At 35.3% G+C, this 22,072-nt stretch overlaps 1 protein-coding gene across 1 annotated transcript; it reads right to left on the bottom strand.

The window, feature by feature from the left end:
• Window positions 1-1,388: 1,388 nt before the first annotated feature.
• LOC121736139 (eukaryotic translation initiation factor 2-alpha kinase-like) lies at window positions 1,389-21,794 on the bottom strand. The gene is made up of 15 exons (XM_042127214.1): window positions 21,515-21,794; window positions 18,173-18,290; window positions 17,751-17,901; window positions 16,923-17,100; window positions 16,366-16,522; window positions 15,917-16,063; window positions 15,154-15,340; window positions 12,433-12,892; window positions 11,257-11,397; window positions 4,767-4,916; window positions 4,224-4,500; window positions 3,754-3,903; window positions 3,272-3,479; window positions 2,555-2,748; window positions 1,389-1,773 (listed from the first exon to the last, which is right to left on the bottom strand). The coding sequence occupies exons 1-15, from the start codon at window positions 21,655-21,657 to the stop codon at window positions 1,633-1,635; spliced, it is 2,802 nt and encodes a 933-aa protein (XP_041983148.1). The 5' UTR covers window positions 21,658-21,794; the 3' UTR covers window positions 1,389-1,632.
• Between the last annotated feature and the right edge of the window lie 278 nt (window positions 21,795-22,072).

Raw genomic sequence — 22,072 nt, 5'->3', positions numbered from 1 at the left:
TAATTTTTTTTAACATAGTGTCATTAATTTTGCTACATTCTGGGCCAGGTACATGACAAAAATTAAAAATACATGATGTTATGACACTCACAAAAATAGCAATAAATACCAACACCAAACCCCATACAGTCTTTGTTTTGATTAATACTTAATAATTATTGTGTGAAGCCTCCTACAAACTCACTATTAATTAAATGACTAAACTTATTCTACATGACTCTGGTCACACTGGGAGAATTTTTAAACGGGAATAAAACATAGGCTTACTTGTATATTAGCCGCAAAAAAAGTCATTTAAATATGCGCCGTATCGCAACTAAAATTAAAATGTATCACGGCTAATGCAGCGGAGGTTAAAAATATGTAGATTAAACAATCAAATCTTATATCAAAACAGTCAAAAATATTGTACACACAAGTAAGTTAATTTTTTAGCTACCAAATTAATTATCCGTCAATATCAGAGCATTTCTCATAAACACTTCATTAAATGAATTAGATGTTATTAATATTACATAATCTTAATGTATTTTTTTGAAGGCTAGAATTATTATAATTATATTTGGCGATCTGAGATCTAACCTCTAATGTAAAATTTAGTTCGTTCCCAAGCCAAATCCCATAACTTTATGACTTACAAGCTCTAGTTCATAGTATTTATCACCGTCATCAAAATATCATCATAATACAACATTATTATTGTAATAACTACAACTTAAGTTATAACATCACTATTCTTTCATAAGGGCGTAGTAGGGCCACACTATTACTCCGTCGCGTCGTAGCAACGGAAACGCATTGTAATTTGTATGTTAAACTGCGTTGCGGCAACGCGATAACACAATAAACAGAAGTGACAGCGTAGTGTATCTTTACCTTCCCGCTTAGTCTTTTCTACTGTCAGAGAAATTGATCCAAAGACAGCTGGGTTTGACGTAACTCGACCAAACTACCATAAGTCCTTTAAGCCTCTCTGACATTTGCAACTCACCGAGGCGGCCATTTTTAAAAGAAGAAGAAGAACTGTCTATGCAAACTACCATGTAATTTGGTCGAGTTACGTCAAACCCAGCTGACTTTTTGCGACGAACATTGGGACATAACACGATCCGAACTTAGGACCGTTATCTGCAGACTGCATATGAATCAATATCTTCGATAGCTATGTCCACGTTATGCAATGCAATTTTCGTCATCTTCTTTTTATTCAACTTTGGTTTGGCATATTCAATAATTGAATGCGTCAAAATCCACCCGCGTTGAAAGAAAAGTGTCATAGCGAGCGCTACGATTGCAACGCGCGTCGCGGGCATGCCTCACGTTCGCTGTTGACTGCGCTATAACGCATGCCCTTGATGAACAAAAAAAGGCCCAGTGTGGACAAAGCTGGTACTTACGTAAGATGGTACTTACGTCGTTGCGTCAAAACACCGCGTCTGACAAAACGCAACATTTGTGGCAAATAATAAAATATGCAAAACTTCACCGCGCGGAGTGGCCTATATACTTTTTGGGATACAAACAAATTTATAAAGTCACTTCGTATCCCAAAAATATCACAAAAGTTACCTCAAAACTAACCTTAAATATTTTCCTTGTAGACCCCAAACATTATGATTGTCTTAAATTATTTCATTGACTGTTATTCATAACTAATTGTTCATACGATATATCTTCACCAGTTTTCTCGTAGAGTGGCGCGCGCGCCTTCACACCTGTAGCAGTAGGCCGCTCGTTCGGATCATGATTCAACATCAACTTTAGCACTTCGGTCTGGAAAAAAATATTTTATTCCTTAGAAAATAATTAAATAAGGATCTTTTCATATTTAGATGAAAGCCTAACTAAAAGTAACACTAGGTTAGAATGCACTACACATGGATGACATTGACATGAATGTGTGGGTGGTTTAAAACCGGACGCAGCAAAAGATGTCATGCGTTAGTTTTAATTTGGGCTAATAAAATATCGAGACTCGAGAGTTATTGCAGGTTGCAATGACTTCACTAACATCCTCAGGACGTGTTTCATTCATACGTCCTTGCGGGCACGGATACGTTCTAGCATGCGTACATGCTTGCGACCGCGCATGCAAACCTACATGTGTGTTAACTTACCTCGTCAGGATGCGTCTCAGGGAAATGCTTGGGGAAGGCGCTCGCTCGAAGTCTAATAAGGCACTACGCGCTCGGCTTCCGTGCCCAACGTGTGAGTGTACGTACATACATGCGTAGATGCGTGCGAATTAAGTGCGTGCTTACCTCATCAGGATGCGTCTCGGGGTAGCTCTTAGGGAAAGCACCCGCTCGAAGTCTAGTGAGGCAAGCTACTCGCTCAGCGGAGGTCCCCAACGTGTGAGTGTGCGCACGCATATGCATACGTATGGTCGTGGTTGCGTGCGTACTTCCGTGCTTACCTTATCAGGATGCGTCTCGGGGTAGTTCTTAGGGAAAGCACCCGCTCTTAGCCTGGTGAGGCAAGCTACTCGCTCGGCGTCGTCGGTGCCTTACGTGTGAGTGTACGTACGTACGTGTGAATATGTGTGCGTGCTTACCTCATCAGGATGCGTCTCGGGGAAGTGCTTAGGAAAGGCGCCCGCTCGAAGTCTGGTGAGGCAAGCTACTCGCTCTGCGTCGGTGCCGAACGGACATAGCAGCTCGAATAGTACCATGCCCAACGAGTATATGTCAACTTTAAAGCTATACGCGCGCCCGGCAAGCTGTTCCGGCGACATGTAGAGGTGGGTACCTGGAATAAGGGAATTAAATGTTAAAGTCCAATCATCCAGAAATATTTGACAGAAGCCGTGTTGCGCGAGTAAACAGGACACGAAGCTTTGAACTTGTCTCTTTCTCTTGTGCGTGAATTTAGTGCTATTTTGTATTTACAGGTTCGCGTAACGTTTTTAACTATTTTTTTCAGTAATTTATTTTCCCTCTTAACATGAATAGACTACGGTTTCTTTTTATCGACGCAAGGCTTTAAAGATTCTGTAAACACCAACGTTAGTTACTGTTTCGCCGTGTCAAATATCATGCCTTCTCTTTCATTTACTCTATGAAAGAGGGAGATTAAGAAAATGTGCAAATTTATCAGAGAAGTTGATTCATAGGAATATGGTGGACCTATGTAATTTGGTCACGTGATGTTAAACACATCCGACAGATCACGATTAATATTGAATTGACATAATTCGACCGAATGACGACGGTCCCCCATCTGCCTATGAACCAATTTCTTCGATGGTACCTGCAACAACTCATAGACTCACCAACTCTACTAGTATGCCTAGTTCGTGGCGTCGACTCCGACTCATCTTGGAGGTTATCAGCCATGGCAGTGACTAGGCCGAAGTCTCCCACTTTCACTCTCCCGTCCTGCGCGAAGAATATATTGCTGGGCTTCAGGTCTCGGTGTATCAGACCCTTTTTATGGACATACTCCACTGCAGACACTATCTGACTAAATAGTATTTTTACCTGGAAAAGAGAAGGTTTTTAAATTACATCTCATGACTCTTACACTTTTCGAGAGACACTCGTACATGTCATTCCTCTAATATTATAATAATTAATATCTATGGACGCTTCGAACCCGCGACCCCCGGCTTGCGCTGCCACACACTTTCATACATCTCTAATAATTTCTCTCATAACTACCTCTTATTCCTCTCATAATTATCTCTTATTCCTGTCATTACTACATCTTATTCCTCTCATAACTACCTCTCATGCCTCTCAAACTACCTCATACCTGCGGCCTTCGCATCTCCCACCGGTGGTTCTTCCGCAGCCAGTCGTGTAGACTGTCGCTCTGGCACAGCTGCATCTGTATGTACAGATACATCTTGGAGCTGTTGGCCGGGAGACACATATCGAGTGACCAGTGACGCTTGTGACCCTTCTGAAAAAAATATTCCATTTTGTAACCTTTTTACAACATCCCCGAAAATATCTACTAAATGAAACAAAGAAGTTATCACTCATAAACCTGTATTCCATTTCAAATAATACAATTGCCTTATATGGGCCTTCGAGTCGGTAGTCGGTACATAAATGACAAACAGATCCATCCATTTTTCGTTTATTAATTTACAATGTAGAACGGTCGGTTTGGCGTACACGCAAATACGCAAGCGTGCAAGCAAATTTGCGTACGCATACGCACTTTTAAATTTTACGCACTATAAACACAAAATGTAAAATAATTTAAAATATTCTCACCTTCTTACTTTTCTTACTGGAACTATCAGTTTTCACGTAACTATCGCTATGTTTGACCTTCTCTAGTATTTTGTTGGACAAATCTTTTGACTGTTCGTCCATAGTTTTCTGGAACACTATGAATGAATCATCATTGTCGCCGCTAGCCATATGTTTGGACAGCGTGTTAGGCGGAGTTATGTCCCCCGGACTTTTTGTACTATCTATGGTTTGGGACGCAATCTTTGACGCTTTCTCGTCAAACTCGATGACGAATGAGTCGTTGCAGCTAAGTGATCTGCAAATTACAAAATATATTTAATTACTACTTATTTATTTCAATAAAATGTCTTGTTATAGCTTTAGCTATACACATTTACGACATTTCTCCTTTCCGCAAAAAAAAAGTCCACGCCGATTCCTTCCGTCTCATTCACTCGTATATATAGGAAAAAAATATTACGGATTACGAAGATATTAATCTTAAATCCGAATGTTTTTGCCTCTATTCTAAAAATGTATAAAGACTAAAATAGAACAATTTTAGATGAAAAATATACACACCTAGATCTCTTCTTATCATATTCCAGTACGTCCATACACGGGTCTAAGTCCTTGTGCAGGTCGAGCATGACGCTAGCGCTGCGCGTTGACTGCCGCGTGCGAGTGGGAGAGAAATAGTCATCGGGCAGCTCCGAAATGTCGCCCAACTTCCTGAAATACGTGTATATGTTAATAAATAAACAGACGACAAGCAGAAGATAAAATCTACTAGGTAAAATGAAGGCACTTCACATGGCCATTTGTATTTTCGTATTTGATGTATTCGCCAAACAATCACCATGTGTAGACGGTCTGTTTGCCAAAGTTTTGGCCTTCAAATCAAATCAAATCAAACTCCTTTATTGCCAGAATGTAGTACATAATCATCAGTCTTATAATAAATAATGAAAGTTCCAGTACATTCTTGCCATTACAATGGCGTGCAATTCATTATATAAAATTAATTAAAATTATAAAATTACATAAAATTATCTAAGTAATAAATACAATATATTATAAAATCACTGTTAAAATTGATATAAAATTAAACGCTGTACACCAATAATAATAATTTAAAAGAAATATGTAAAAGATAAAAGAAATAAAGAATATTGTCGAATAACTAATCATGATAGAAAAAATTAAAATAATGTCATTGTTAATAAGAAATTGAAATAAAATAATATAGTAATCTATTTTATCTCTTCAACATATTTCATATATTCGTCAAGTTTATAAAAAGAGTTTTCTAATAGCCACTTCGTTATTTGAGTTTTAAAATTAATTAATTTCAAATCTTTAAATCTGTCAGGAAGTTTATTATATACTTTAATAGCACTAATACACACATTTCTTTTATATACATCTAGATGACATGGTGGCATATATAATTTATATTTAAATCTTGGAGTGGCACTCCTATTATTTGCGTCTGAGTTAAGTGTAAAGTATTGTGGATTTTGCTTAACGAATACACAAAGATCACGAATATATAAACACACAAGGGGTAGTATGCGTAGTTTTGTAAATAGAGGTTTACAACTGTGCATAGACCAGGCTCCACAAATAGCCCTTATGCATTTCTTTTGCACCCGAAAAGCCCTTTCAAAGTCAACCGAGTTCCCCCATAACAACAGACCGTATGAGAGAACCGATGCCACATAACCGTGATAGGCAGTTAACGCTGCCTCCGTAGAAACTTTCAATCGTAATGTTTTGATCGCGAACACAAATTTATCTAGCTTGTCGCATATGAAATTAATATGTGACTTCCAGTCACAATGCATGTCAACCATAAGACCTAAAAATTTTGTACATTTAACGTTGTCAATTTTAATACCGTCAAAAGATATATTCATGTCAATAGGGCGAGTACGATAGTCACGAAATTGTATTAGTTTTGTTTTGTCAAGATTAATTTTTAAATTATTATTTTTTAGCCATATAAATATTTTGTCTAGTGTTGAGGTTATTAAATTATGATATGATTGTTTAGTCTTACATTTAATAAGTACAGTTGTGTCATCTGCGAATAATATTGAGTCTTCCTCGATAGCTTCAGGAAGATCATTAATGTACAATAGAAAGAGGAATGGTCCCAATAGGCTTCCTTGGGGAACACCGTATTCGTTTTGTAAAAACTTTGACCTACTACTAACTTTAGTTCCCTTTTGTATTTTAGTAATCTGTACACATTGTTGTCTTCCATTTAGGTAGCTTTTTATCCAATCATGTGCTTTGCCTCTTATGCCGTATTTTTCTAGTTTATGGAGAAGAAGCTTATGATCTACAAAATCGAAAGCCTTGCTCATGTCTAAAAAGGCAGCTGTAATTAAAGTTTTATTATTTAGACTTTCCGTAATTTTTTTAATTAAATTAAAGCATGCTTGAGTGGTATTTCTATTTTTTCTAAACCCAAATTGTTCATTTTTTAATAAATCATATTTTGTCACAAAACTGCATAACCTTTTTAACATGATCTTTTCAAATACTTTCGATATTACAGGAATTAATGTTACAGGTCTATAATTATTTAAATCTTTTTTATCACCTTTCTTATATATAGGTTTTACAATTGATTTTTTTAGACTATCTGGGAAAGTCCCTTCTTGAAACGAAAGATTTATTATGTAGCTTAGCGGTTCACATATATACTTAGCACATGCTTTTATTGATTTAGTGTTTAAATTATCTATTCCCACTGAGTTTGTATTTTTTAAATGTTTAATAATGTCATTTACTTCCATTTTATCCGTTGTTGTTATAAATATTGAATTTGCATTATTAATTTTTAATGTCTTAGCGATTTCCTCAGAATTATATAAAAAATTATTACAATTAGTCAGACTTATAAAAAACTTATTAAAGGCTTTGCTTACGTCATTTGCACTAGTATATATTTCATTATTGTATTTAATTTTTTCTATTTCCTGCCCATTATTACTATCTTTTATATTATCATTTATGATTTGCCAAACTGCTTTGCCTTTATTTTTTGTGTTGTCTATATATTTTTTATTTTGTAGTTGACGTGATTTGTAAATACATTTTCTTAGAATAGTATTGTACTTTTTGTAGTTTTTATAATTCCTATTTTTATCGTTTCCTCTTCGCTGGTAAATCAAATATAATTTTCTTTTTTTAGGACAAGATTTCTTTATTCCTTTAGTAAGCCAAGAGCTATTGATCTTTTTGTTAGTTTTTTTACATTTTATAAAAGGAAAACAAAGATCAAAAAACAAACTAAATAATTCGTGAAAAACATTAAAGGCGTCATTTACATTTCTTTTTTCATAAACCTCATTAAAACTGAGTGAGGAAATGCATTCAATAAACTTGTCCATGTTATTTTTACTAAAATCCCTAACGTACTCTATCCAATTTATTAATTTTTGATTTTGATTAATTTTGATAGTGAGTGTTTGTCCAGTTTCGTGGTCCGACAGTGCCAGATAATGAGTTTCAGCGATGGTTTCTTTTAAATTTGAAGCAAATTGGTCAATACAAGTCGTTTTTCTGGTAGGCACATTTATATGCATTATAATGTTAAAATTTTTAAGCATACTTTGTAATTCTAGACAACTTTTATTAGGTTTGAGGGTATCAAGATTCCAGTCACCGCATAGTATGATTTTTCTGGATCTTAGATTTAATTTTAATAATATTTTTTCTAATTTGTCTATGAAGATATTAGGACAACTATTAGGTGTTCTGTATATGCATAAAATAATTATTTTTTGGTATAATAATTCTATGGCAGACACTTCAAAGTCAAAGTCACATGCAAAATCATCGGTTATATTTAGTTGTTTGCAGGGGATGTCATTTTTTACCAGTATACAGGAACCACCTCTTTTATTGTTACGACAATAAGACGATACAACCTGTATCTGGTATATCCAGGTATTTTCAGTAGAGTCATCATACCTCTTTTTATAAATGTTTCAGTTAAGCACAAAACGTCAATTTCTTTCTTGTCAGATTTAAAATTCGCTAAAGCTAGTGTAATTTCTTCGGATTTACTTAAAGCACCTGCAATGTTTTGATGAAGGATTGTCATATTGTTTTCATAATTATTGTTACTTTTAGTCGCGAAAAAATATGTCTTTCTTGAGCGTATGTTCATTGAAATTTAGATGCTTTTTAAAATAGTACGGTATCGTTCCCTTTATGGGACTAATATCTTTTATTTTAATTTTATTGTTTTGGTTAGAACACGGTTTAGATTTGGAAGGCTCAGGACAATTATTATTGCTGACGTTTGTATCGTGTCTACATAAGAAGTTATTGCATAATTTTTTTTTCTCAGATTAAGAAGCTCTATTTCAATCATTATTTTGTGGCTTAAAATTTTATTTAAAGTTCTCTTATTGCGATATACCTCAATATTATATGTGTTATTAAAACTTATCACATTACTAAAACTTTTCATAATTAATTTTATATTGTTATTAAGTAGTTCTACATTTAAAAATTTGTTATATTGAACATCTAAAATAAATACATTTTGGTGCCTTAAAAGGAATAGGATGTTGCTGATACTAGACAAAATTCTATAAGGGTTTTTGTCATTTGAACCCAGCGCTAAAATCACAATATCCTCACGTGTTAGAGACTTTTTTAAATTTTCACAATATTTCAGAATGTCGGTACAGGTAGCGTGGGACAAAATCATACCGAGAATCTCGCATGAGTTATCATCTCTTGTGCACCTGTCATTATGCATTTGCAAAGCGAGCCCTCTTGCTTGCTCATCCCCGACTACATAAATTCTTTTTTTATCGTTGGGAATCCCCTGAGCCACCTCAGGTGTTAGATTCAGTGTATTTGTGTTTAAAGGAGTAATTGAAGCGAAACCGTCCAAAGCTGAAGCATGTTGTTGGTTTTTCGTCTTTTCATAGGAGCGATTTTTGGGTGTTTCAATACAATTCACCTTTCTTTTGTATAATGTGGGTGATAGGTATGCTGATTTGACTTTGCCACGGTAAGTTGATCTGTGATATGTTGGTGTAAGACATTTCCTATGTATAGTCGGAGTATATAATAAGGAGTTAGAGGCAGCCGTTAATTTTTTTAGAGTCTCTATTTCTCTATCCTTATCACTAATGACTTTTTTTAAATGAGAGCACTCAAGGCTAAGATTGATTATTTCTTCATGGGCAGTATCTTTTTCTAGCTGTAAATTTTGAATCTTTTCTTTTAGATCATTAATCTCGGCCACATCGGTATCTAAATAATCCGGGACACTCCTATGTGAGAGGCTTAAGTTATCCGACGTATTGGAGACGCTGGCGAAAGTATCATCAAGAATATTTGAGAGATCTGTCTCTGACTTTCTTCTGTTGAAATTACGCGGTTTCCTGAGTGTGATGTTATCTTCCATGTCGTACATTGTTGATATTATTTTTCAATGATTATTATCGGTGTTAACTATTAGTAGCGACATCTGTTGTTAAACTCAGCAGTTTTAATTTTATTTTGGTAATTTGTATATACGGCAATTTGCTTGAATCTTCAATTATAGTGAACGTAAAATGGATAATATGTCGTTGAACTAATTGAAAAAAGCTACTGAATGGCATAGGATCGAACCCTGATTACTGCGATATCATGAACGTTGTCTGTACCACTAGACCAACAAACCATATGCAACAATGATAGAATTTCGAAACATATCAGTTCTCTTTATGGTAGAGAATAATAATTTGGAATTGTTATTGTTCTGGCTTTTTTTTCTCTATCTACCCGAAGTTTTTCTTAATTGTGTAATGATTTGTATATTTTTAATATTTTCACTTTATTTCACTGTCTTTAACTGTTTTTAATTTTTAACTTCAGTCCAGATTCACTTTATAAATTTGTCATATTATTAGTTTATTAGTTTTTGCTGTAATGTCTTCTTTCTACTTTATTTTTGAAATCACAGTCACGAATTGTTTTTACTCTTTTTAAAGAACACACTCAATATTTTTGCTTGATAACATTTTCTGGTAATTTTAAGGACCCACTTAACACTTTATTGTGGTACACCACTTAAATACTGTAATATTTATATTTTTAAAGTTAAAATTTAGCGGAGCCACTGTTTACAAGTCAAATGACAGCTGTCACCCTTATTTGACTATTAAGGCCTTATTTGACTATTTGACAAATATGACCAATACCAAATACACGTATCCGTACCTTTGTCGGTTTTTGACGCACATCAAAGGAGTCAAATAGGCAAGTAAACAAAATCAAGTAAAAGTTTGGTATTTGCCTTTATTTGCTTGTTTGTGTATACGTCAATAATTTTGTCAAATGCAACAAATAGCCAATAGCAAATACAAATAGCCATGTGAAGTGCCTCCATTAAACTTTTAATTTTTACGCAATAAGAACTTTACTCATTTGACGAAATGAAAACGTTAACTTTGGTATTGGAAGGCACTAATTCTAATACCCCGAATGTCATTTTAATCACAGGCTGGCATCAAAAAAAGTAGCATACTTATACATTATACATATTATATTATATGGTCGAATTGAGATACCTCCTCCTTTTTGAAAATCGGTTAAAATATAACGTTTTGTATAATTATAATATATCTTTAGAGGAAGCAGAATTCGAGGGAGACTGTTGGATCACGATTTTTTTTTAAATTTTCGTTTTGCATAACGATTTTATTATTACCTTTATCAAACCTGTCTTTAGACCTAAATCTGCTCCCAATATAAAACTTTGTGTAATTGTTTAAAAGATGTTTATCCATCAATAACCATTAATTACTAAAATAATATACAGTGTGTACAGTAACAATTTTTTCTATGAGAACAGTGCTGGGAACTCAAAAAAAAACCGTCGTCATACCCATACAAATTGCCGATCCGGGCATCCGTATGGGTATGAAGACGGCATTTTATTTTTAGTTCCTAGCATTGTTGTCATAGAAAAAGTTGTTCATTTTGATGGGCTTATTTGATGGTTTGAAGGACAACGGTGTTTACACTAACACACTGTATTAATACTCACTGCATCCAATGCTTGTCCCAAGTCTCCTGCCACTGCGGCGGTGGTTCTTCAATCCACGAGTTAAAGTATCTCACTATGTGCTCGTGTTCCAGTGTAGCCAGTGCCAACACCTCGCGTAGTACTCGCTGACGTTTTGACTCCCTGAGAATGAGGGTGTTTGATATTCTATATGCCATCAGTAGCCTTAGCACGGCCACCAGTAGAAATGCGAAAGTATGGACAAACTGTGGACATAAACTAAAGGTGCCGTTCTGATCTTTACCGCGGCCAATCGCGACTGACAAAAATTCAATTAAAATGCCACTTTATGACAGACTATAGAATATGTCATAGAGTAGGATATTATTTGAATTTTTAGGACTATAGTCTATCATAAAGTGGCATTTTAATTGAATTTTTGGGAACGAAAAAAGATTGGAACGCTACCTTAAGTTTATCTCCACAGTTTGTCCATACTTTCGCATTTCTACTGGTGGCCGTGCTAAGGCTACTGATGCCGCTATGTAGCCTTAGGGTCTATCGTGTCAAACTGCTGTCATATGTCACGATGTAGTTGTCATGTGTCACGATAACATGTCTATTTGACACAATATACCCTATTTCGGTTTTATCTTATGTAAATGTAAATACCTCTGTTATTGAAATTTTTTGTGCGTATATTCGTGATAACAATATTAGATTGTGATGTTTCTGTTTCTGTTTGTTAAAGGTCAATCAACTCCTGTAAATATGTAATTTTGTTTTGACACCATACTCTTGTTTCTTCACCAGACAAAAAGAAGAGCCAGAGCAAAGTCTTTCAAGCCACTCTGACATTCAACCAACCACCGAGTCGGCCATTATTAAAAGAAGAATAAGAATACCCTAAGTCTACATAGCGGCATTATCAAATATTAGATGAACACAGATAATGGGTAACATTTAAGGGATCGCCCTTGATATCATTGAATTACCAAGTCATTTGAATAGGGCTTTGAGGGTGTTCGGAAATCAAAGATTAGGCCTTAGGGACAAAAATTAAATGAATAGTTCAAGGGACAAAAATCAATTCAGAATAAGTTATTGAGTAAAGAGGTTTGAGCTTTCTAACTAATATTAAGGGGTCATTAAAATACTAAACAATATTTTAAAGAGTATAAGATAAATTACTAAATCTTAATTGCATATACCACTTACGTTCTCGGTAGTGTGATTCTCTTAACAGCATACAAACAGTGATCAATTTTATTCTTGGCTTTGAACACCACACCGAAACCGCCTTTACCCAAACACATCAACGGCTCAAAATCACTGTCAAACCGTCCCATATACTCCGTATTGTTGTTAACTGGTACCGGTCTTTCGTAATGTCTTTCAACCACAATATACTCTTGATTAATCGGTAGAGGCGTTGTTGGGGGAGGCTTAGTCGGAAAGAATCTTGGCCAAATCATCAGATTCATGACTAGAGCCGAGCTAACGGCTATGACTAGGACTTCCTTCCACCAGAACCATAGAGAATAGACGTGGACGTGCACATGGTTGAACTCTGTGGCGTCGAAATCGCTGTTATTGGGAAGTATATCTTCGGTCTCTCCGTCTACTTGTATAGTTTCGTCGCATGTGTCTTGAAGGTATAGGAAGAATCCGCTGTTATCTAAAAATAAAAATTCTGTTAGTCATTTCATATGTAATTTTTAATGATTTAAATTTGTAAATTAAATCCAATCTTATTACATCACATTTTCATTTGTAAAATATAAAAGTAATTAAAGTTAATAAAGAGACATCCTAAGTCAGTGGCCTAATTTCCATTTACCTGACGATAGATGTGTGTAGACAGATCACGTCTTACTTGTCATCTGCCTATGCATTAATTTCTCTAAGGATACCATCGAGGAAATTGAGTCATAGGCAGTTGACAGACCAACGTCATTTGATTGGATAATGTCAATTTAATGTTACTAGAGATCGCCCAATGGTCGAAATTCGACCTTAGTTTCAACGACATTAGGACTACTACATTTAATTTGTAAAAAAATATTGACTTTATCATTTTTTATTCAACTCTCGTCTCTGGGACTCAGCTGATCTCAGACTGGCCGTGTAAGCATTGTCTTATTAGAATATATTATACTATTGTATCTAAGATTCAATAAAAAAAGCTATAATCCATTTTCAATTTGTCAAAGGGTTGAGGTTAATAGTAAAAGGTCCAAAGGAACCAAAATAGAATTAGGTGTCCCACAGGGATCTATATTAGGCCCATTCCTTTTTCTCATCTATATAAATGACTTACCTTATCTAGTTAAGGATAATAATAATGAGATAGTGCTTTTTGCTGATGACACTTCACTTATTTTTAAAGTGAAGCGACAACAGTCGAACTACGACGAGGTAAACAGTGCTCTCTCAAAAATAGTACATTGGTTTAATGTTAATAACTTACTTTTAAATTCTAGTAAAACAAAATGTATAAAGTTTACTTTGTCCAATGTTAGGCAAGTCCAAACCAATGTAGTATTAAATGATGAGAAGATGAATTTGGTAGACAACACTGTATTCTTAGGTATTACACTTGATAGTAAATTACAGTGGGGTCCTCACATTGTTAATCTTGCAGGTAGGCTCAGTTCTGCAGCATATGCAGTCAGAAAAATTAGGGAAATTTCTGACGAAGATACGGCACGATTAGTATATTTTAGTTATTTTCATAGTAGGATGTCATATGGAATCCTTTTATGGGGAAACGCTGCCGACATTAATACAATATTTGTGCTGCAGAAGCGAGCCATACGTTCTATTTATAAAATGTCTGCTTTAGAATCTCTGAGAGATAAATTTAAAGAAATTGGTATTCTAATTGTTGCTTCTCAATACATTTTGGATAATGTAATATATGTTAGAAAAAATATAAGTAAATTTAAAGTTAAAAGTGACATTCACTCTAGGAATACTAGAAATAAGCACAAGCTAGATATGCCGGTGATCAGACTTAGTAAAGTCAGTAAATCTTTTAAAGGTCAATGTATACGCCTTTACAACAAAATCCCAGAAAACGTTCAAAATCTTTCCATTAATAAATTTAAAAAAGTAGTTAAAGAACGTTTGTGTGCCAAAGCCTATTATAAGGTCAATGATTTCATAAACGATGGCACACCTTGGGAGTAGGATGGCTTCTTGCAAGGCTACTTCTTCATTATTATAGGACTTACAATTATGTATGTGGATATTGTATATAATATTTAGTTACAAAATTGTAAACTTTATTTTAAAAGATTAATTTTTTTCTCACTTTTTTTGGTAAAAAAGTGGGCCCCGTGCGAGTTTCTTACGCCGGTTCTTCTCGCCGGGTTATTTCCCGAACCGGTGGTAGGCATCATGTAGGACTTTCTGAAAACATTTATTTTAAATTTATTCAGAAATAAAACAATTTTGATTTGATTTGATTTGAAAGTGTTGTCAACAGACTTCAACCATAAATAAAAGAGTATAATTCGTATGTATAGGTTTGTCACTCAAAAATCTGTCATCTTCTTGAGTGTGCGTATTACACAAATAAAACATATTATAACAAATATATACGTATGTATAATAATACGTGTGTAATGTTTTATTTGTTAAAAAAATGTGTGATAAAAGCATAATTTCAAAATAATATTAGCTCGATGCACTCCTTCACCATATAAACTATAACTGTGCAAAATTTCATTCACCTACGTTTCCGCATTTTTCGTCAAAAGGGATACAAAGTTTTTCGCTTGCGTATTATTATATAGATTTGTGATTTGTCGTCTCGGTTTGACATAACGCGACCAAACTACATAGGTCTGCCATGTGCCTATGAATCAACTTCTCTAATAGTGCAATAAAAAAATACAAAATATATAATTATTCCTTAAATTAACATCAAAATACCTTTAGCAGCCGCCGAGCCATGCAGAGCGACAGCAGTCAACGTTTTAGGATCGGCGTCTTGTAGCGACAGGGCGGTGCCATCGCTCGTTATGAGTGGGCGGGTCTGTTTCAGTTTCCATGGCAACGACTTTATAGATACCGACGATTCCAACTTCTTGGCGTACAGCTGCGACTCTTGGATGTATAGCTGAAAAGTTTAAAGGCCAAGTTATTTACATGAGTACGAAAAGTTGGACTTTGTAAGTGTAACACTGAACACACACGTATGTGACGTACAAAGTTTCGACGGTATAAACTTCTTTGTAAACTACTGATAAAATCAGCTGGTTATGGTTCCATTTTAGGGTACCATAGTCGACCAAGTTTTGTCGATTACCGAACCCTAAAACGGAACCCTAACCAGCTGATATTTTGTTTATTGGTAGGTTAATAGTTATATAATTTAAGAGTAACATTGTCCTATAAATAGAACAATCCATATTTTATGACGATCAAATTAAAGTATGAAATCCTTTTTAACCCTGTTAGCTACCACTTTCAAGATTTTTCGCAGATAAAAATGCTGTTTGTCTCATCAAAATGAAGCTACTCACAAAATTTTGTTTGATAATAATTTAAAAAAATTGTTCTAGGGCTCCTTGACTATCACTTTGGAGACGTAATATTACCGTTTTTGACAAACTTCATAGATATGACGGGACAACGTCTGTCGTCTTGCAAGTAAGTAGTCAATTTAATCATTTAAAAAATGGCGAAATCCCACCTGTGTGTCATGCACGCCGAGATACAGCGAGGGGCCCGCTATCGCGTCAGGGGCGGGGTCAGACGCGCGCGCCGCCTCCCACAGCACGTCCATGTGCTGTAACACGCCCCCTTGCAGACGCCACATGCCCGCCACAGGCGCGTCCAGCTGTTGATTATATTTAAATGTAGACAAAGAAAAGTACGGGATTTTAGTATTTCGATGTTCAAATATTGGCTAACTAATAAAGAAAAAAATGGAATGTGTATTGATCGAGAAAGTGCGTCAAATCGACATTAATAACAAACAGTACTTTAAAAACACACACATTAACAACTTTGACTCGTATTTAATAATAACTGCACCGTTTAATAATAACTGCACTTTAGGTTAGCGGAATCGAATGAAATTGCAAGTGTGAAACAGGCATTTAAACTATCGTGTAATAAACTAAAAACAAAATGGCGTACCTTCTGCTGCCACATCAGGACCTTGTCGGGTCCTCTCACTGCGACCACGCCCTCTGGTAACGCGACCGCTATAGCCACAGCGCTCTGGGTAGGGTATGCGCCTGCGCACTCGCGCCGACTTAGCGCCATCTGGTGGTCGGACACGCTGAAGTTCCATCTAGAAACAAAATGGCGATGAAACGTTTACAGACTGCCTGTAAACAAATACTAGGAGATGACCGCAGCTTTGCTTTGGTACGTCGAAATTCGTTAATCGGGCCTACTTTTGGAGACAAAAATGACGCGTGTTTCAAAGTATCACCTTACCAAATTTCATCAAAATTTAAAAGACAGAAAGATAGAAAGACGAAAGGCGAAATACTAATATTACAAATGCGAATGGTGGAGCCAGAAAATAATTACATATAGTCTGTGATTTCAAAACCATAAGATTAAGTTGTTATGAAGGAATCCATGTTGTCTGTTGAATAATTTATTATTAAGTTCCATATATTTATTAGTAGGTTCCATATTATAAATGTATAAAACTATATACTAGGACACCACATTTAACTCACTTTTCAGTCCCACTTCTTGGATCTAAAGCTCGCACAGTGTTGGAATGTCGTCGCAGCACCAGTATGTCTCTGCCAGCACTAGCCGTCTGCTGCTCGCTGTTGCAGCCGCTGGAGTTACACTCGTACACTATGAGTCCCGTACGCGCGTCTACACCCACCCATCGCGTTTCTCTAGCACCTGAAGCAATGGAATATTATGTTTAAAAGCTAATTTGCTTTTTAAAAAGGGTGATCTTTAAGGCCCGTAGTCAATACTCAAGATGCATCTCGGTCTCAAGAGACGGTTCAGGCTCTGTGATTGGTTGGCTGTCAAAATTTGGACCAATCACAGAGCCGAACCGCGTCTTGAGACCGGGTCGCATCTTAAGTACTGACAATTTATACGGGCATAAGTGAGCTTAAAGGTGATCGCACATTTATCAGCACGCACGCGCCGAACGAGCTGTATTTAAGAATTAGTTTCACGAAATTATGTGAAACCTCGCACCGTACTACGTACGCACCGCATTTCGTGTACTATGCGGTGCGTACTGCGTTCGACGCGTACGGTGCTGACAAATGTGCGATCAGCTTTAAGGTACCGACTAATTAAAAAAATCTGATAAATATATATGAATTTTGAATTAGATGGCAAACTTTACAGGCAACATTTATTATAAATAATGTGTTTTCAGCTTTACATGTATATAATTATATATATTACAAAATATATAATTTAAGCTATAATTGTTATATTTAAATTGATAAAAATATTGGCACAATGGCATGTTCCTTATACCTATTTTATAAATAAATAATTTATTTTATAAACAAATTCAATTTACTTGCCAGCTATGACCATTTCATCGGAGTATTTGAAAGATGATGTCAGAAGTTGTTCAGCGTCAAATGGCAGAGGTTCAATGGAGTCCCCGCTTAGACTGTACAGAGTTCCTCGAAGGGATGGCACCAGCCTCACCCATTTTCCACCCGATGTGAGCTGTAAAAAAAGTTTTGTAGAGAAACTACTTTCCTTGACTCCTAAAACCACTCTTAGATAATATTGGGCAGAGGTCAGCAACAGGCAGATAGACAGATAAGGTCTGCAAAAGGTTTTTGGGTCTTGTTAGAATTTTAAAACACTATCCAGATGCCTAAAAATTGTTGCCAACTCCTGATATAAGGGTATATAAACTTTAAATGGACTGCAGGGTAAGAAATATTTTTAATCAAGTTGTTGCAAATACAATAATTATCAATTTTAATTATACCTCAACATGATGCAAGTTGGATGATAAGAGTGGTTGTGTTTCAAAGTCCCAAGCTTTTTTGCCATTTCCTGTCGAAAATGCTGTGATTCGTCCATCTAAAGTGCTGACTATTACAAGGCTGAAAAAGAGCAATTCTATTAGGGTGCTTATGAAGTAAACATAGACAGTAAAGGAACCCTTATAATATCTTTTGTCTGACTAACTGTTTTAGCACTGTATCATAAATACAAGATGTTGCATGCAGATGACATCTATATATATGTCGTAAGATGATTTGATAAATCGAATTATCGCGAAAATTCTAGGGACTTCGCGAAAACACGAAAAATTAGACAATGGTGATTACATTTTTCAATCTTACTGACAGAAGGTAGCGTTTTCGCGAAAACGCGAGTCGCCTTAGTAAGATTGCGAAACAAATCGTTAGTTATTATCGAAAAAAATCACTGATTGGTCGATTTAAGCGCCCCACAACCACATCTTCTCTAATGAGGGATTTTCCCATTGAGGTACTATAGACTGGAGAGAGCCTTTTATCGGTGTATAAGCGTCAAAAGCGTGTAATGTTATGTCCTACTTACTAGGACATAACAAAGGAGTCGGTCTGCACATTTCATGTAATAAAAGTGTTAATAAAGGTTTTCAGTGAACATTTAATGCTAGATATTGTTGAGTTTTGTGGTTCCGCTAAATAACAAACCATAAGAATGGTCAAAGAATGCTTCAAACACGTGGATTAACATTAAATACGTAAGTTTTGAACAACGTTTTTTGGGCTTTTCAATCGGTGTTTTTGTAAGCTAAAAAGATAATTTATAAGTTTATTAATCCCTTATTCGTGCTATGTAAGGCATTAGTGCTAAAAATGTCACATCAATTAACAATTTGGCTATAAAAATTGCATAGCTTTTTACGTGTGTTTACGGATTCTCATCACTTGAACTATAGTTAATCGATATCATGAACTAATTGACTTTCTTTCCTGTATCATAATGTGCTTCGAAATAATCGACAAACAGAAATATTCAAGAAAATAAACGCACACTACTTGTATGAAAATAAGCACAAAATGGCCACGCGATGACGGGCTAAGACTACATCTATACTATAATACTTTATCTATGGATTTTCCAATATTTTTAATTTGATTGTCAAATAGTTTCTATTTCAGTAACTAGATGGCGTATGGGTAGACAACTATCGGTAATACCAGGGAATATCATCAATAATTGCCACAAAACTGGGCAAAAGAATGTAAAACTTGATACATTTCAATTTGAAAAAGACGCAATAATATTCCAATGAATAGGATAATAAAGTTATTATAACGATGTTTTAGCTAAAACTCACGGAAGATATAGCCTCATTTACCGATATTCACACCAAATGTCACAGGAATTATACATTTTGGTTTTGACAACATTTTACCTGCACTTGTGTAAGGTAACGGATATTTAATGGCTAATATTTTAACATCAAAAACCCAAATAATACAATTTGGGAAAAAATAATAAAAACCACACCAACAATAAAAATTAGAAGAAGCTTGAAAGTGACGTGCGCGCCAAAACTGTTTCAGTTGTCAGTTTTCAGTTTTCGCGTGTTCCTTAACTGTTACCAGTGTACTGGCCTAATAGCTTAGGCCAATGAACGCTTAGGTTTAGGATATTTTGATTTATGTCACACTTGACAGTACACTGATATTTTTTGGAAACACAAGCCATATGTAGTCAGTGGTGCCAACCTGCAGATAATTTCAGATCGGTGAGGAACCAATAGAAAATCTAGAAGTGTTTATCCTTACGCCATCTAGTTAAGATTGTTAAAAATAAAATTTAAAAATATAAATGAAAATCCCTCATTGGTCGAAGACTTTTTTTTTTTAATTCTTTGTTTACTACAATCTGTCTCCTGAGTATGGGACATTCAGCCAGTATATATTAAGTCTATGCATTCAGCAGTATTTTGGTTGGTGCTGTTGTTGGCGCGCTCGGTATGTGACCAGTGTCACATCCTCTTTTTTTAAACAGAAATATATTTTACTGTAGTATATCTTGCGGTATTTTGCGCTTTAAGCGTCGTGCTTTACTGTCATTATTCATTAATGATTGTGCCAGGGTATTTGGATGGTGTTCAATGCGTTCCTTGTAGGATTTGGTGTAGCGTACAATTTCTTGTTTTACTGTGGGTATACATAAGTCATGGTGTAACATTACATTTGGCACGAACCAGGGAGCATTGGATATCATGCGCAGGGTTTTATTTTGGAATCTTTGTATGATTTGTATACAAAGATTGAAGACTTGACGTTTTAAATGTCAATTCATTGTCACGCGTTGTTTTGTTTGTGGTTGTTTTTGTAAGCCAGCAGCAGTTTTTGATATTATATTTTAATGTGTTTAAAATTGCAGTTGGACTTAAAAATAGTGTGAAAAGTTATCTAAAGTGTGTCTGTAAATACAAAATAACTGATACAAGAGAAATTAGTGCTGACAGTTCAACAGAACCTAATTCTGAGGTTATGCTTGAGATGAGAAAAAGGTTTAATAAAAAGTAAAGTTCCTATGAAGAGGCATTGTCATTTCTTATCCTTTATAATTCTATGGTGTAATACCTCAAAGATACATAGGAAAAGATAGTAACTAATCAGAATAAGAGTTGGCCAGTAAGCAAAAATAACTAATGCGACTCGCGTTTTCCCAAAAAACCTAACTTTTTTTAGAAAAATTGAAAAATATAAACAGCATTATCTAATTATCCGTGTTTTCGCGAAATCCCTAAAATTTTCGCGATAATTTGATTTATCAAATAATCCTACGACATATATAAAACTCAAAGGTGACTGACTGACTGATTGACATAGTGATCTATCAACACACAGCCCAAACCACTGGATGGATCGGACTGAAATTTGGCATGCAGGTAGATGTTATGACGTAGGCATCCGCTAAGAAAGGATTTTGATAAATTCCAACTCCAAGGGGTTAAAATAGGGGATGAAAGTTATACCTATATAATAATCCTTCATAATCCAAGCGAAGCCGCGGGCAAAAGCTGGTGGTTAATAAGCCTGTACATTTTTAGGCTACATAAAATGCATAATTCAAATAAAATTCACTACTTGGTCAATATCATGCCCAGATTACATGACTCAAGGCCAATTTAGATTAGATTATATTCACACATGTAATATATGTTTACAAATATAATGCTAATACGGACAGTGGGTTTTATTTTTCTAGAAGACAGTATAATTCGACAAGTTAGAACTTGTCCTGATCTGGGTTTTGAAATTGAAACACAATTTTTTCATTGAATATGAGATATAATAATTTTACTTACTCGCTCAAATGTGAGTCCTCTTGCGTATGTGGGTTACAGAATGGTAATTTTTTGATAATATCATCGGCTCCAAGGCAGGACACAAAACAAGTTAGGAAAATAATAGTCGCGACATGAATCACTTGCCAACACCGAGTACGCATATTGAAAATAATAAATTATTATCGGGCATTGCAAAGCCCTAATTGTGGGCCCTATCTTTATAAAATAAATTTAAAACTTAGGCTTACGCAAGTTTACGAATTACGAGTTCCTGAAAAATAGTAAACAACAAAATCGACTGCCGTAGTTCCACGTTATCTGTCAACTGTCATTTGAACTGTCACTATGACGTTTAAACTGTCAAATGACTCATGCCTAGTGAGTAGGGTGACCAAGTTTTTTACTTTAGGAGAGGGCTACTTTCCACATTCAGACTTTGATAAACATTGTTGACATCCCTACTTACGGCCGTTCCCAATATTTGGTCTATCTCTAGTTTTGCCGTACTAGAGATAGGAATAGCTCACAATTAACATAAAATATGTCTCTAATGTCTAATGTGAGCTATTCCTATCT

Source organism: Aricia agestis, chromosome 18, assembly GCF_905147365.1.
Source record: "Aricia agestis chromosome 18, ilAriAges1.1, whole genome shotgun sequence".
NCBI classification, from domain to species: Eukaryota; Metazoa; Arthropoda; class Insecta; order Lepidoptera; family Lycaenidae; genus Aricia; species Aricia agestis.
This window is presented reverse-complemented; position numbering and strand designations above follow the sequence as displayed.

What these genes read in the sequence shown, in the direction of transcription:
- LOC121736139 (XM_042127214.1), bottom strand. Translation starts at nt 21,657, where the DNA reads ATGCGTACTCGGTGTTGGCAAGTGATTCATGTCGCGACTATTATTTTC. An exon ending in CCAAGAAGTGGGACTGAAAA is followed by an intron (nt 16,523 to 16,922) that starts GTGAGTTAAATG and finishes TTTTGTTTCTAG; the next exon opens with ATGGAACTTCAGCGTGTCCG. An exon ending in AGAATCACACTACCGAGAAC is followed by an intron (nt 11,398 to 12,432) that starts GTAAGTGGTATA and finishes CCTCATTCTCAG; the next exon opens with GGAGTCAAAACGTCAGCGAG.